The 18,683-nt window shown below is 29.9% G+C and overlaps 1 protein-coding gene across 2 annotated transcripts in view; it reads right to left on the reverse strand.

Annotated features, from left to right (window-relative positions):
• LOC119609296 overlaps positions 1–18,683 on the reverse strand; it is a 65,456-nt gene that overhangs the window by 21,556 nt on the left and 25,217 nt on the right. For both annotated transcript variants that reach the window (XM_037964021.1, XM_037964022.1), the window contains exon 2: positions 13,533–14,948. In XM_037964021.1, the coding sequence (XP_037819949.1) occupies positions 13,533–14,604 (1,072 nt within the window). In that variant the 5' untranslated portion in view covers positions 14,605–14,948. The remainder of the gene's footprint in view (positions 1–13,532; positions 14,949–18,683) is intronic.

An 18,683-nucleotide genomic window follows, 5' to 3' on the forward strand; every position in this document is an offset into this window, starting at 1 on the left:
TTTAGTTCAAACTATAGCGTAGACTTTGCTATAAACATAGACTAGACTATAATAGACTACAGACTGGATTACAATATAGAGTAGATATAGACTAGATTAGACCATAGATTAGATGTAGACTAAATTAAACTATAGAGTACATATAGACTATAGACTAGACTATAGACTAGACTATAGACTAGACTATACTATAGACTAGACTATAGACTAGACTATAGACTAGACTATACTATAGACTAGACTATAGACTAGACTATAGACTAGACTATAAACTAGACTATAGACTAGACTATAGACTAGACTATAGACTAGACTATAGACTAGACTATAGACTAGACTATAGACTAGACTATAGACTAGACTATAGACTAGACTATAGACTAGACTATAGACTAGACTATAGACTAGACTATAGACTAGACTATAGACTAGACTATAGACTAGACTATAGACTAGACTATAGACTAGACTATAGACTAGACTATAGACTAGACTATAGACTAGACTATAGACTAGACTATAGACTAGACTATAGACTAGACTATAGACTAGACTATAGACTAGACTATAGACTAGACTATAGACTAGACTATAGACTAGACTATAGACTAGACTATAGACTAGACTATAGACTAGACTATAGACTAGACTATAGACTAGACTATAGACTAGACTATAGACTAGACTATAGACTAGACTATAGACTAGACTATAGACTAGACTATAGACTAGACTATAGACTAGACTATAGACTAGACCTATAGACTAGACTATAGACTAGACTATAGACCTAGACTATAGACTAGACTATAGACTAGACTATAGACTAGACTATAGACTAGACTATAGACTAGACTATAGACTAGACTATAGACTAGACTATAGACTAGACTATAGACTAGACTATAGACTAGACTAAGACTAACTATAGACTAGACTATAGACTAGACTAATAGACTAGACTATAGACTAGACTATAGACTAGACTATAGACTAGACTATAGACTAGACTATGACTAGACTATAGACTAGACTATAGACTAGACTATAGACTAGACTATAGACTAGACTATAGACTAGACTATAGACTAGACTAGACTAGACTATAGACTAGACTATAGACTAGACTATAGACTAGACTATAGACTAGACTATAGACTAGACTATAGACTAGACTATAGACTAGACTATAGACTAGACTATAGACTAGACTATAGACTAGACTATAGACTAGACTATAGACTAGACTATAGACTAGACTATAGACTAGACTATAGACTAGACTATAGACTAGACTATAGACTAGACTATAGACTAGACTATAGACTAGACTATAGACTAGACTATAGACTAGACTATAGACTAGACTATAGACTAGACTATAGACTAGACTATAGACTAGACTATAGACTAGACTATAGACTAGACTATAGACTAGACTATAGACTAGACTATAGACTAGACTATAGACTAGACTATAGACTAGACTATAGACTAGACTATAGACTAGACTATAGACTAGACTATAGACTAGACTATAGACTAGACTATAGACTAGACTATAGACTAGACTATAGACTAGACTATAGACTAGACTATAGACTAGACTATAGACTAGACTATAGACTAGGATAGCTAGACTATAGACTAGGACTATAGACTAACTATAGACTAGACTATAGACTAGACTATAGATACGACTATAGACTAGACTATAACTTAGGACTATAGACTGGATATAGCCTAGACTATGACTAGACTATAGGACTAGACTATAGACTAGACTATAGACTAGACATAGACTAGACTATAGGACTAGACTATAGACTAGACTATAGACTAGACTATAGACTAGACTATAGACTAGACTATAGACTAGGACTATAGACTAGACTATAGACTAGACTATAGACTAGGGACTATAGACTAGACTATAGACTAGACTATAGACTAGACTATAGACTAGACTATAGACTAGGCGATAGACTAGGACTATAGACTAGACGATAACTAGGACTATAGACTAGACTAGACTAGACTATAGAACTAGACTATAGGACTAGACTATAGGACTAGACTATAGACTAGACTATAGACTAGACTATAGACTAGACTATAACTGACTATAGACTAGACTATTAGACTAGACTATAGACTAGACTATAGACTAGACTATAGACTAGACTATAGACTAGACTATAGACTAGACTCTAGACTAGACTATAGACTAGACTATAGACTAGACTATAGACTAGACTATAGACTAGACTATAGACTAGACGATAGACTAGACTATAGACTAGACTATAGACTAGACTATAGACTAGACTATAGACTAGACTATAGACTAGACTATAGACTAGACTATAGACTAGACTATAGACTAGACTATAGACTAGACTATAGACTAGACTATAGACTAGACTGTAGTCCAGACTATAGACTAGACTGTAGTCCAGACTAGACTATAGTCTGGACTATAGATTATACGATACTCCAGACTTTAGTGCAAATTATAGAATGGGCTATAGTCCGGACTATAGATTAGACAATAGTCAACAATATAGACTAGACTATAGTACAGCCTATAGCACAGACTGTAGCTCAATCTGTAGATACCACGCGACTATAATTTTCCTCAAAATAAAGCAATTAAACAGTGATTAAAATAACTGCCAAAATTAGTCTAAATAAGGAAATGAAATTTTTTAAATAAATTCTCTCTTTCTTTTATGCAAAAAAATTAAAATTAAATTTTTCTTTTAGTGTTTCAAAAGGCTATTTGTGGTTTTCCAAAAACCCCTTTTATAACTCTACATCTTTTGATTTGTATCCTTTAACAAATGTTACATTACTATTATTGCTGGTTTTATTTGCCACAATTTAATTTTATTTCATTTTTTCCATAGACATTCTGAGTTGTATTTTTTTGTGCCCTTAAAACTAAGTTAGTTGTAATTTTGTTTTGTTGTCGTCTTTTTTTTTGCAATTTTCTTCATTTCTTTATTTATTTAATATGATTTGAAATCTAATGAAAATAATTTGTGGTTACAGGCTTAATAGGACTTTTTGTCTTATGGTAAGGCTTAATACAACTTGTATTTTTTTTTGCCTTATAGTTACTGCATTTATGTCTGTCCTTCTGACTGTTTGTTTTTGTGTCTGTATTTTATTTGCTTCTGACACTAAGGGTTTCTAGCCAATTAAAATGAGAAATCCTTTGTGATTACCACCACCACTACTACTCTGGCCGACTGCCACCATGTACTACAACTCATGGTTTTTTGTTTTTTTTTTGTGTTTTTATTACCACATTTTGTGCTTTTTTGTATGTTGTTTCCACTTCCTTGCTGTGCTTCAGCTCAGTGTGCCCTCAAAGATTGTGTGTTGTTGATTTGTTTCCACAAAGCTTTTTTTATTGCTACAACTAATTAAAAATCCTTTTTTTCTTAATTTTTTATTTCTATTTTGGGTAGTAAAATACTTTATTTATAAAAAAATTTCTATGAATTTTATATATAAAGTAACAATTAAGTTTTGCGGAAGCTTATTTTTTCTGCAAAAAAAAAAAAAAACAGATTTCAATTTTTATTTAAGAGGAGAGTTTTCTTTCAAGGCCATAAAAATAAGAATTTAATCTGGAGTTGGTTTGTTTTTCTAGTTGAAAAGGGTTTTATTAGAGGGAATAGAATTTAATTTAAAATTTATTGTGGTTTTAGTTACATTAACAAGCCATTAATTTGTTAAATCCTTTCACAAAATTATACTTGTCAAGCAAATAAATCTCTAAAAAAGGGGCATAAACTTAGATTTAAAAGTAATAAACTATTTAAATAAAAACCCTAAGGGGAAGTAATTAAAATTAAAACAACTTTTTCTCTTAAATGTTAAATTTACAGTAGAATTGACTATATATTAGACTGCAGACTATGGACTGATATATATTCTGGTTTATATTGTGGACTATAGATATAGTCTATTAACTGAGCGGAAGATAAGTATATTGTCCAGACAGACTAATCTATAGTCCACACTATAGACTATAGACTGATCTACAGTTCACACTATAGAATAATCTATAGTCCAGACTACAGAGTATAGACTGATTTATAGTCCAGACTTCAGAGTATAGACTGATCCATAGTCCAGACTATATACGGATCTATAGTCTAGACTATAGACTGATCTATAGTCCAGACTATAGACTGATCTATAGTCCAGACTATAGACTGATCTATAGTCCAGACTATAGACTGATCTATAGTCCAGACTATAGACTGATCTATAGTCCAGACTATAGACTGATCTATAGTCCAGACTATAGACTGATCTATAGTCCAGACTATAGACTGATCTAAAGTCCAGACTATATATAGATTGATCTATAGTCCAGACTATACTCTGATCTTAAGTCCAGATTATAGACTGATGTATATTTCAGACTGTCGATTGATCTATAGTCCAGACTATTGACAGATCTACAGTCCAGACTATAGACTGATCTATACTCCAGACTATAGACTGATCTATAGTCCAGACTATATAGACTGATCTACAGTCCAGATTGTAGACTTATGTATAGTCCTGACTATAGACTGATCTATAGTACAGACTATAAACTGAACTATATTCCAGACTGTAGACTGATCTATGTTCTAGACTATAGACTGACCTATAGTCTAGACTAAAGACTGATCTATAGTCCAGACTATAGACTGATCTATAGTCCAGACTATATAGACTGATCTATAGTCCAGACTATATAGACTGATCTATAGTCCATCTTATAGACTGATCAATAGTCTAGATTATAAACTGACCTATATTCCAGACTATAGACTGATCTATGTTCTAGACTATAGACTGACCTATAGTCCAGACTATAGACTGATCTGTAGTCCAGACTATAGACTGATCTATATTCCATACTATAGACTGATCTATAGTCCAGACTATAGACGAACCTATAGTCCAGATTATAGACTGATCAATGTATAGTGTAGACTATAGGCTGATTTATAGTCTAGACTATAAACTGATCTATAGTCCAGACTATAGACTGATCTATAGTTCAGACTATAGACTGATATATAGTCTAGACTATAGACTGATCTATAGTCCAGACTTTAGACTGATCTATAGTCCACACTATAGACTGTTCTATAGTCCAGACTATAGACTGATCAATAGTCCAGACTATAGACTGATCTGTAGTCCAGACTATGGACTGATCTGTAGTCCACACTATAGACTGATATATAGTCCAGACTATAGACTGATCAATAGTCCAGACTATAGACTGATCTATAGTCCAGACTATAGACTGATCTATAGACCAGACTATAGACTTATCTATAGGCCAAATTATAGACTGATCTACAGTCCAGAATATAGTCTTTTATTGTCTATACTAAAGTTCACCTGAAATATTATTTGCAAATACAATTTGCTCTATTTAATAAACATGATTTCCTCTTTAATTAAAAATTATTTTACTAATTAATTGTTGCTGTATAAGTATTTCTCTATATATTTTTTAATAAGTAATAACGCATCTTATTTCATTTGCTCTTCTGCTGCGTTGTTGAGGGTAATTTATCAAACAATTTTTTTTCCTCTTTTTTAACTTTTGTTAAGTATTTGTATTTGAGCAAAGTTGATGTTTTAATAGCAGCACATACACTTGTGCACTTATGTAAAAATATATATATGTAAGTATACATACCTACACTCTAACACATATGTACATGTTCAATTTTATGTACATAAATTTCTCTACATGCTGGTGTGTTGTTAATAATGACAATGATTATTATAATGATAATGGCATTTACAAAAACTTTTATAATTTGTTGTCATTCATTTTCCAAAAAAAAAAACTACATAAATACAAATATTTATACAAGTTTATACAAACTATAGAACACACACTCTCTGGTAAGAGTACACACGCACTTATACACTTTGTTTTTGTTACAAACTGACACATTTTTGTCGATAATGCTAATGATGTTTTCTTTTTAATTTATGGTCTGTTTGCTATTTCCCGCTCTTGTTCTCTAACCCCTCCGCTATTAAATATTTAAACAGTTAGTTTGTTATATGTATGTATGTGTTTATTTACATGTATATAAGTGCTTGTTGTAACCCAGGAAAAAATTCATCAAATCTTTATGAGCGTATAGAGAAGGATTTCTAAAGATCTTTGCTATCGAATTATTTTCATTTAGATTTCATTTCAATTTGTTTGCTGGGTTTGATGAGTATGGGTATGAGAGTTTGCTATTTGTCACTACATGTGTGTGTTTATAATTAATTAGGTTTCCATGTACGATTTCCTGTTAAATCAATGATTTAATGTGCAGATGTTTGATTGAAAATTGACAATTTGCTATTATTGTTAAAATTTCAATTGTTATAGAAATTAATTTAAAGGAAGTAGGTATCGTCATAAAATAATAATTTCAGTTGCATTATCTATTCTATAGTCTTTATTATAGACTTAAATTTAATTTGGTCTATAAATCAGACTATATTCTGGACTATACATCAAGACTTACCTATATTCAGAATATAGTCTGGACTATGGGTTAGTCTATAGTCTGGAGTATGGGTTAGTCTATAGTGTGGACTATAGATTAGTCTATAGTCTGGACTGTAGGTAAGCCTATAGTATGGACTATAGGTTAGACTATAGTATGGACTATAGATTAGTCTATAGTCTGGACTATAGATTAGTCTATAGTCTGGACTATAGATTAGTCTATAGTCTATAGTTTCGACTATAGATTAGTCTATAGTCTGGACTATAGATCAGTCTATAGTTTGGACTGTAGCTTAGTCTATAGTCTGGACTATAGCTTAGTCTATAGTCTGGACTATATATTAGTCGATAGTTTGGACTATAGATTAGTCTATAGTTTGGACTATAGATTAGTCTATAGTCTGGACTATAGATAAATCTATAGTCTGGACTATAGATAAATCTATAGTCTGGACTATAGATAAATCTATAGTCTGGACTATAGATTAGTCTATAGTGTTTACTATGGATTAATCTATAGTCTGGACTATAGATTAGTCTATAGTCTGGACTATAGATTAGTCTATAGTCTGGACTATAGATTAGTCTATAGTCTGGACTATAGATTAGTCTATAGTCTGGACTATAGATTAGTCTATAGTCTGGACTATAGATTAGTCTATAGTCTGGACTATAGATTAGTCTATAGTCTGGACTATAGATTAGTCTATAGTCTGGACTATAGATTAGTCTATAGTCTGGACTATATATTAGTCTATAGTCTGGACTATAGATTAGTTTATCGTCTGGACTATAGATTAGTTTATCGTCTGGACTATAGATTAGTTTATATTCTGGACAATAGATTAGTCCATAGTTTGGACTATAGATTAGTCTATAGTTGGTACTATAAATCAGTCTATAGTCTGGATTATAGATTAGTCTAAAGTCTAAACTATAGGTTAGTATATAGTCTGGACTACAGTTGATCATTTCTTATTTCTGTTTTTCAATTTCATCAACATTTAATTTCCTTAAAAGATATTTATTTTATTAACAATTTTAAATAAATTGTATTTAAGGTAATACAATCTTATTTTGAAGAAAAAATTTTATTCCTAAATAGAAATCTAATTGTTTTATTTCCCAAACAAAAAACCAATCAATTTACAAGTTAAGCTACTTAAACAAAAACCTAAAAAATATTAAAAAAAGAATTGTGAAATAAAAGTTTAGTAAATTCATTATTTAAATAAAGAAACATGGAAACTTGCAAATACATATATACATAGAATAAAACAAACACACTTACATAACATTTTAATCCTTAATATAAAAAATCAACAATTTCATTTTTCACAAGCAGAAAAAAATCTTTACATTGTACAAAAGGAAAAAGTCATATGAAAACCCCCCTAAAATCTCCAACTTACGACCTGTTTTTTTTTTGCACTAAAGTACTTGTGTTTGTACAACATTTACATACACATGTTTAATCTTATTATAAATGTGCTCTTCAGCTTTCGAGCAAGACAGAAAAAAAAAACAACAACTTTACAACCTGTTTTTAAAAAGTTCGTATGTATATTGATGACTTAACAAATTGTTTGTGTGTTTAGAATAAACATTTATTTAACCCCATACTATTTATCTAGGACTCAGGCTCTTTGCATATGAAAGCTGTTGAAAGTCTATAAATATCCTGTATTTTTTGTATGGAAAATTTTTGCATTTTTATCTCTTTCAAAAAAGAAAATATTCAATACTCTTTTTACATTTTTGTGTTGAAAAATTAAATTACATTAACCTAGACTAAGCTTTAAGGTATAACAAAATTCTGGGCATACTTTTAGGCGTTTGCATAAATAAACTTTAGGAGTGTGTGTTAAGGTGTACAGGAAAATTCTTAAAGGTTAAAAATATTATTTGTTTATAAAATTTTATGACATTTTTCCTTTTAGAATTAGTTTAAGGCGTAAAAGCTATTTGAAGCTAAAGTAAATTTCCGTAAAAATTGTTCAAAAATCCCTCTGTTTAAGGCATGACTTAAAGTTAAACTGCCTTATGCAGTCATTATTTATTATAAATTTTTAAAACATAAATTTTCATTTTATAATCTTTATTTAACTCCATTTTTTAAATATATTTTCCTTATAATTTTTTTTATTTCTGTTATAAATTTATTTTTAATTTAAAAACTTTGCCCAATTTTAGCATCATTTAAATTGTATTTAAAAATTATTTTATTTTTTTTTGACATATTTGTTGAAAAGTAAAAATTTAATAAAAAAAACAACTACAACAATATTCTGTCAACTAACACACATGGGTAAGATATGGAATTTAAAAACCCTTCAAGAGTGGAGAAAGGTCTTTAGCAAACAAATAAGTTTGTCATACTGTTTGGCAGGGTTAAAAACAAGTTTGATGAACATGGACTAGTCGACAGTCCGGAATATAGTCGGGCCTATAGTATGCACTATAGGTCAGAATATGAACCATAGTCTAATCTAAATTTTAGTCTAGTCTATAGTCTAGTCTATAGTCTAGTCTATAGTCTAGTCTATAGTCTAGTCTATAGTCTAGTCTATAGTCTAGTCTATAGTCTAGTCTAGTCTATAGTCTAGTCTATAGTCTAGTCTATAGTCTAGTCTATAGTCTAGTCTATAGTCTAGTCTATAGTCTAGTCTATAGTCTAGTCTATAGTCTAGTCTATAGTCTAGTCTAGTCTAGTCTATAGTCTAGTCTATAGTCTAGTCTATAGTCTAGTCTAGTCTAGTCTATAGTCTAGTCTATAGTCTAGTCTATAGTCTAGTCTATAGTCTAGTCTATAGTCTAGTCTATAGTCTAGTCTATAGTCTAGTCTATAGTCTAGTCTATAGTCTAGTCTATAGTCTAGTCTATAGTCTAGTCTATAGTCTAGTCTATAGTCTAGTCTATAGTCTAGTCTATAGTCTAGTCTATAGTCTAGTCTATAGTCTAGTCTATAGTCTAGTCTATAGTCTAGTCTATAGTCTAGTCTATAGTCTAGTCTATAGTCTAGTCTATAGTCTAGTCTATAGTCTAGTCTATAGTCTAGTCTATAGTCTAGTCTATAGTCTAGTCTATAGTCTAGTCTATAGTCTAGTCTATAGTCTAGTCTATAGTCTAGTCTATAGTCTAGTCTATAGTCTAGTCTATAGTCTAGTCTATAGTCTAGTTTATAGTCTAGTCTATAGTCTAGTCTATAGTCTAGTCTATAGTCTAGTCTATAGTCTAGTCTATACTATAGTCTAGTCTATAGTCTAGTCTATAGTCTAGTCTATAGTCTAGTCTATAGTCTAGTCTATAGTCTAGTCTATAGTCTAGTCTATAGTCTAGTCTATAGTCTAGTCTATAGTCTAGTCTATAGTCTAGTCTATAGTCTAGTCTATAGTCTAGTCTATAGTCTAGTCTATAGTCTAGTCTATAGTCTAGTCTATAGTCTAGTCTATAGTCTAGTCTATAGTCTAGTCTATAGTCTAGTCTATAGTCTAGTCTATAGTCTAGTCTATAGTCTAGTCTATAGTCTAGTCCATAGTCTAGTCCATAGTCTAGTCTATAGTCTATAGTCTAGTCTATAGTATAGTCTATAGTCTAGTCTATGTACTAGAATATAGTCTAGTCTATAGTCTAGAGTATGGTCTAATGTATAATCCAGTGTACAGTCTATTCTATAGTTTAGTCAATAGTCTAGTCTATATTCAAGGCTATAGTCTAGTCTTTATTGTATTGGGAGTAGAGCATTCTAGTATTCGTATTGGGAGTAGGCCAGAGTGTATTCGATTTAGCTGCTTTGGCGTCTTTTACAACTTTATTTGTGCAACAAATATGTATATGAAATTTAAACTACATTTAAAGAAGAGTTTCTACAAAAATCGAAAAATCCTTTAAAAACAACAACAAAGTATTTGTACAGTATCGTATGGTAATAGTGTCAAAATCATCAAGATGTACAACTGCAGCAAAATGTAAACAAAAAAAATTTCAAAAACCCCACAACAGCTGGTAATGATATGTTGTATACAACAACAGTAATAAAATGGATACACATACTTAGATATGCACAACTGCAATATTTAGTACAGCAACAGTTTAGTTACAAAAATATAAGGATAACAAACCGAAATTTTCTTAATGAAACTTTTCTACAATATGTTTTTGTTTATTATTATCTAAGTTTTGCAATTTCTTAGAAACAATTGATAATTTCTCTAAATTCCTAAAAGTGTGCTTCTATTTATCTCCCACTGTATACATTCTCTACTTGAATAGAGTAACAATATACATATACATAAATTTCCTTATATATGTTTATCAATGTTCTTTCAAGAAAATCAACAATTTTGTTTTATACATATAAAATGTTTATAAAGATGTTAGAGTACTTGTACTTCTCTATACACAACTTATACAACTGTACATGCAACTGTATGTATAAATTTATACATATACATGTTTACATAAAAACATAGTATGTATGCATGTGTGTTACTAACAAACTTTCAAAACATCCTTAAACAAATATTAGTTTCCTACTGAATACTTTTACTCTGTTACTCTAGAAATTCACATAGATGGGACACTACACTAACACAACCTTGTCTATGATGGGGGTTTGTTAAAGTGTAAGACACTTGTCCTTTCTATATGTATTGCAAATTTGTTATATTAGTATACATGGTATATTGTTTACAACAATACATGTGCTAATAGTTGATTATTTAAATACGATGTTTGTTATACACATGTATGGCTATCTGTCTGTCGTTCAGTTTTTATCTATTTGCCGTATCTGTGTGTTTGTGTTTTTCTAAATTAAAAAGGGGGTTTCCTAGTAGTGGTCAGTTTTTTATGATTCGAGTAGAGGGTTTAAATTTGATTTTCTACATTGATTTAACTTTGAAACTATAAAATTGCTGTTTAATTTGAACATGTAATAAATCACATATTGGGTGATTTGTTAAAATAACAAAAGGGGTGTGAATGAAAGAAATTAGGAATTTAAAAAGGTCAATTAAGTTGATTTCTTTTTATTAATGTGGTTGCAAACACATTAAAGAGTTTCTTTAAAACAAATTAAACAAATAAATAAAGTGGATAAAATAAACTTTAGACTAGACTATAGTCCATACTATAGACTAGACTAAAGTCCAGACTATAGACTAGATTATAGTCTAGACTATAGACTATATTATAGTCTAAATTATAGACCAGACTATAGACCAGACTGTAGACCAGACTGTAGACCAGACTATAGACCAGACTATAGACCAGACTATAGACCAGACTATAGATCAGACTATAGACCAGACTATAGACCAGACTATAGACCAGACTATAGACCAGACAATACACCAGACTGTAGACCAGACTATAGACAAGACTGTAGACCAGGCTATAGGCCGGACTATAGACCAGACTATAGACCAGACTGTAGACTAGACTATAGACTAGAATAAAGTCAAGACTAGACTAAACTAAAGACAAGACTAACTAAACTAGACTATAGTCCATACTATAGACTAGACCAATGTCCAGTCTGTAGACTAGATTATAGTCTAGAATATAGATTATATTATAGACCAGACTATAGACTAGATTGTAGACTAGACTATAGTGCAGACAACATTATTGTCCAGATTATAGACTAGACTATAGTGCAGACAAGACTATTGTCCAGACTATAGAATACATTATAGTCCAGACTAGACTTATATCCAGACTATAGACTAGATTATAGACAAGACTATAGACTAGATTATAGACCAGACTATAGACTAAATTGCAAACTAGACTAAAGACTAGATTATAGCCCAGATTATATAGATTATAGTCATATAGACTATAGACTAGACTCTAGCTCAGTCTATAGACTAGACTATAGTCCAGGCTATAGACAAGATCACAGTCCAGGTTATAGACTAGACTGTGTTAGAAACTATAGTCTAGGCTATATATTAGTATATAGTCCAAACTATGGACATGACTATAGACTAGACTATAGTCCAGAATATACTAGATTATAGTCCAGATTATACTAGAATATAGTCCCGACTATACTAGACTATAGTGCACAATACAGACTAGACTATAATTCAGATTATAGACCCAGCTATAGGTCAAACTATAGTCCGGACTATAGACTAGACTATAGTCCAGACTATACACTAGGCTATAGTTCAGACTATAGACTAGACTATCGTCCAGACTATGGACTATACTATAGTCCAGACTATAGACTATTCTACGGTTCAGATTGTAGACAATTGTCCAGAGTAGTCTCTAGTCCAAACTTACAATGTACATTAAAGACTATACTATAATCTGAAATATAGTCCTCACTACAGTGAAGATTCGACTGTCGCTTTTCAATTTTATCAACTTGTTTTAGTTAGCTCGTGTAAACAACTGCCCCAAGGCTGTTTTGTACATAAAAGACAACTTTGCTCAATTTAAATATTAAACTCCTGTTTGTTATAGTTCATCTTAGGTATACAATACAAAATTTCAGTTTATTTATTGAAAAATATATTTTGGAAAGTCTTTTCACTCAAAACTCTTTTAGTTACTTGTTTACCAACTTGTTACTTTGTCAGCTTTGAAAACATTTGTTTTTCAATAACAAAAAGGTTTAAAACGCAAAATTTTAATTAATATTTTAGAAAACGCCCTTAGGTTTTATTATAGGGTTTATTTAACTAAAATTCCTAGCACGTTTGAAGGCTGTTTGGCCTTATTTAATTAAATTAAATTAATTTAGTTTATTTTTTTTTCTAACCAAAGTCCTTTAATAAATAATTTCATTTAATAAAAATTGTTAAGGTTTAGTTTGAAAGAGGGAGGAGTGGGCTGCAATTGATTTAAACATTTTGACCTTTAGGCTAAACATTTAAGTAAGTGTTTTATGACCTAGAAACAGCCACTTGAGGTTTTGTTTTTTTTTTTTTTTTTTGAATAAAACAAAAATTATTACACAACAACTACTTACCTAATAAAGTATAGGCCAGCAGTAGAGCACATATACCCAGATTGGTTAATACAGCCGACCAGAATGTTTGGGCATTATGACGACTATGACGTCGACCCTTCGTTTGTCCATAGCCCTGGGATTTCGTTGGTATCGATGATGATGATTTGTTTGTGTTGCGCCCTCTAGTGTGGTTGTTTGTGCTCGAACTGCCACCGCCACCAAAACAAGAACAACATTTTGGAGAGGCGGGTCGATTATGTAAATTACTTCTACTGCTTGTTTTGCTGGAATTGGCAGTTGTACTGTGGAGATTTAAAGGCACTGTACTGCTGCTATTAGATGTTGTATTGTTGATGTTAATGTTATTGCAATTATTTGCGACCACCGAGGCAATAGTACCAGCAGCTATATTGCTGGTGGTAGTAGCGTTTAGATTGGCGGGTGTTTGTTGTTGTTGTAATTTGGCCGAACTTTTTAGGGTACCACATGTGGAGGAACCATCCCCCATTGTAGAATTGGAGCCTAAGGATAAATTGTTAGAAGGTGGTGGCGGAGGTGTTACCACAGACATGTTGTGCTGCTGTGATACCAAAGCCGGCAAGTTTAGAACGGAGGGTGGTGTGGTTTGAGGCGGTGAGGACATAGAGGACATTTGATTTAAATTTGGTGGTCCTGGTCCCATACCCAAAGCAGGTGGTGGTGGCATATTTAAACTTGTGGTGGCTGTTGTGGTGTATTTCAAAATACCTGGTGGCATGTTGCTATTTGAAGAACTATTGCACAAACCCACTTCTATGTCCTCCAGTGTGGGCATGGGTAGAAGGGGGGTTTTAAAAGTGGACGTTGAAGAGCCCGTTGATGATATGTTTTGTCCTGCCCCCACCGCCATGGCCATAGATGTGGGTGTAGGCGCTGCTTGTGAAGGAGGCGGCATCATGCCTATGGTTACATATGAAGTGGGTACATTGACATATTCCCCGCTGGAGTTTAAAGATGAAGCCATCGTTGTGGTTATACATGTTGAAGAAGGTGGTGGCGGTACTATAGAATACTGCTGTTGCTGCTGTTGTTGTTGTTGCTCCATATTCATGTTGCCAATTTAGGGTTGTTAGTAATTGTTGTCATTTGTGTGAGTGTGTGTTAGTGTTGCTAACTTTTTACTATTTAGTTTTTGTTGTTTTCGGAAATTTGTCCTTCTATTTCACAATTGAGTGGCTTTTCATTTTTTTCTATTTTTGCTGTATGCTCACACTCATATTGACATGATTAAAATTTCTGATTGTTGTAGTTTCTCTCACATTTTTTTTGTTGTCTGTGGTCAAATAATGTCATATTCTTTTTTTTATTACTTTTTATATCTTTTGTATGTGTGTGTGCGCTGGCAATTAAGGATTAAAAAGGAAATTCTATTGTTAGTGTTGAATGTACGGGAAACTGTAATAAGATGGAAAAGAAAGAACAGAAATAAAAATTGAGATATTAGTTTTTATTATGGCTTGTGGTGGGTAAAATGTTAAATAAAATATAAGATAAAGTAAAGTATTTTCTCTGCACGAATATTTTCACTTAAACAGAACAGAAATTTTGTGCAAAAATATTCTTTAAAACAGATATAGATTCCAGTCTCTAACAGTCACATTTGAAAATCAGCTTCAGCTTTATTGAAAAAGGACCTTAATTAGAGATCTTCTATATTTTGCCTTAATGATCTATTTTTTAAGTCGAAAACTTAAAATCCACAGTAACTTTGCTAAAAGTTTGTTTTAAGCAAAATTTTTCAATTATTTACATTATTGACATTGTGTAAACAATTGTAAAAATTTATTTTTTCTATGAAATTTGTAAAATTTTTAAACAAAATAAGATTGTATTGCTATTTCATTAATTTTACCTATAATTTACATTGTTGACATTATGTAAACAATGGTAAAAATATAATTTTTCATAAAAACCTTAAAATTATGCGGTAAAATAAAGTTATTATACGTTTTAGCAATTGTTTACATTCTTGACATTAGGCAAACAATCGAAAAAATCTAATATTTACATGAAAACATAAAATTTTAAAACTAAAATTAAGTTTTAAACATATTTCTTACATTGTTGACATTATGTAAACAATTGTATAAATGTAATTTTTACATAAAAACATTAGAATTATAGAATAAAATTAAGTTACTATAAGTTTTAACAATTGTTTACATTGTTGACATTATGTAAACAATCGAAAAAAATAGTTTTTAAATGTTTTTCTTAGTTGTTTACATTGTTGACATTATGTAAACAATTGTAGAAATGTAATTTTTACATAAAAATATTAGAATTATAGAATAAAATTACTTTATTGTAAGTTTTAACAATTGTTTACATTGTTGACGTTAGGTAAACAATCAAAAAAATCTAATATTTTTATGAAAACATAAAATTTTAAAACTAAAATTAAGTTTTTAAACGTTTTTCTTAATTATTTACATTGTTGACTTTATGTTGACTTATGTAAAATCTTAAGTTGTTTAACAAAATCTTGGAAAATTGTATAAAATATTGAGAGTAAAGCAGTTTTTTTCAATTGTTTACATTGTTGACATTATGTAAATAATTGAAAATTTGATTTTTTAGCAAGAAAACAATAAAATTTTAAGATTAGAGTTAGGTTTTTATGCATTTTACCAATTATTTACATTGTTGACATTATGTAAACAATTGTAAAAATATAACATTTACAGGAAAATCTGGGATTTTAAGACTAAAATTAAGTTTTTTAACATTCTACTTATTGTATAATTATGTAAAATTCCAAAAAAATTAGAAAATATTTCATTTACTAAATTTTCTCTTAAAAATTTAATATTTTCCTACAAATTTCTTTTTAATTAAATGAAAAAGTTGTTAATTAATCTATCCCTATTCTACTCTCCCATATGAAACATCAAGTAATTTAATATTTACTTTCCTTGTAACTAAAATTCAGTTAGAATCTTTTAGCCAATTTGTTTAAGCAAGAAAACCCCAGCAGTTTTCTTGCGCCCTTAAGTATGTTGCAAAGAAAATGTTTTGTAGACATTTTGTATACATATTTTATAATTTTCAAAAGTAAAAAACAAAAATGTACTTACAACGTAGTATAAATGTAATTCAAGTACAACAGCATGAAAATTTACAAAAAAAAGAACATAATATGTGTTCTAGTTTTGTAGCAAAATATGCTCTTTTTTTTCTTAAGTTCAACTATTAATTTTAGTTGCTGTTTAGAAAAACTTTTACTTTTTTTTACGCCAAGGTATCACTCTAGGGCCATAAAGTGAAGGTAGTTAGGAAAAAAACGAACTACAAAATAACAACGTTAAAATAACAGTCATTTTTAGTTTTTCAGCGAGTTTAGTTTTTTTTCACTCTCAGTTGTTTGTTGTTGTCGTTGGTATGTTGCTATGATCTAGAGTACACAGTGCACTTGAAACATCATCACCAACATTATTATATAATAAAAAGTGAAAATATTAAAAAAAAAAATACAAAAATACCTAGAATGAATTGTGTTGCTGCTAACTAATCCAGTTGTTGAACAATTTCTATAGTGAAGAGAAATAAAAATTTATATATAAAAATACGAGGGTAAAAAAACCGTTAGATTTTTTGCTGCTTTTTATATAGAAATGTATATAGTTTTGTATTTAAAACTGACATGATTATGCAGGAAATTTAAGAAATTTTTTCATTTAATTACCAAAGAGAGATAATGGTGTAAGTTTAGAAGAAAAAAAATTAAGAATTTAATATGAAAATTTAAACAAATTTAATAAAAAAACTGATGTAAACTAAAGAAAAAGTGTTAATTTTATAATAAAATTCTCTCAAAAAAGTATAAAACATAGTTTTCTTAATTGTTTACATTGTTGACATTATGTCAACAATTACAAAATTGTAATCTTTATTAAAAATTTGTTGAAAAATAAACCAAAATTGAGTTTTTGCCACTCTGTGCCATTATTTACATTGTTGACATAGTGTAAACAATTGCAACATTTTAAATTTTCTAACAAAATCTTGTTAAATTATAAAAAAAATTAAAATTATTAAGTTTTCTTAATTGTTTACATTGTTGACATTATGTAAACAATTATAAAAATGTTAATTTTACACAAAAACTTTAAAATAATACAACAAAGTTTACATTTTAAACATTTTAGCAATTTTTTACATTGTTGACATTATGTACACATTGGCAAAAAACTATATTTTAGTTAAAATATATAAAATATTGCAGCAAAATTAAGATTTTACACTTTTAGCCCATTATTTACATTGTTGACATTATGTAAACTATTACAAAAATTTTAATTTTACATGAAAACTTTAATATTTTTGATCAACAAAACTGTTTTTAAACATTTTAACAATTGTTTACATTGTTGACATTATGTAAACTATTCAAAAAATACAAAATTTTACATGAAAACTTTAAAATTTTAGACTAAAATTTATTTTCTAAATTTTTTAGTAATTATTTACATTGTTGACATTATGTAAATAATATAAAAAATAAATTTATGCTTTGTATACATTGTTGACATCATGTCGAAATAAGCAAAACTTAAGTTTTGTTAAAATTTTTTGAAAAATTCCCCAAAAAGAAAGTTTTTTCTACTTTCTTTTAGATAACCCCTTAAAATATGCTTTAAAATTAGCAAAACAATATTTTCTATGTAATTTTTAAAGTCATATTTCTGCCATTAGCGAATCTCTGTCGAATTTATCAGCACTTGTACACATTCCTTTAGTCTACAACACACACACCCACACCTTCCACTCCATAGTTTACGTGTTTTCATTTTCCTCCTAAAAGTAGGCTACATAACCACAATATATCACTTCCTGTTCACATAATCATCGACATACAAGGATTTTTGTTAAATCATCATCAGTATCATAAATTTTGTAGTTGCAATAGTTTTTGTTGTTGTTGTTGTTTGAGTTAAGCAGAAAATCGTAATTTCTGAGTACAGCTCAAAGTGCTATTGAAGTTGTTAGTTGTACTTGTTGTTGTTGCTGCTGTTCTGGTTGTGGTTGCATTTGTAGTTGTTTTTGATGTTTTCTACACAAAACGAAACCAACAAAAAACCATAAAACTTGTTGTCTATATTTAACAACAACAAAACTACAATCAAAACT

Source organism: Lucilia sericata, unplaced genomic scaffold (assembly GCF_015586225.1).
Source record: "Lucilia sericata isolate MDLA Ls3-8-SP2 unplaced genomic scaffold, ASM1558622v1 Contig000959F_arrow, whole genome shotgun sequence".
In the NCBI taxonomy this organism is placed as follows: Eukaryota; Metazoa; Arthropoda; class Insecta; order Diptera; family Calliphoridae; genus Lucilia; species Lucilia sericata.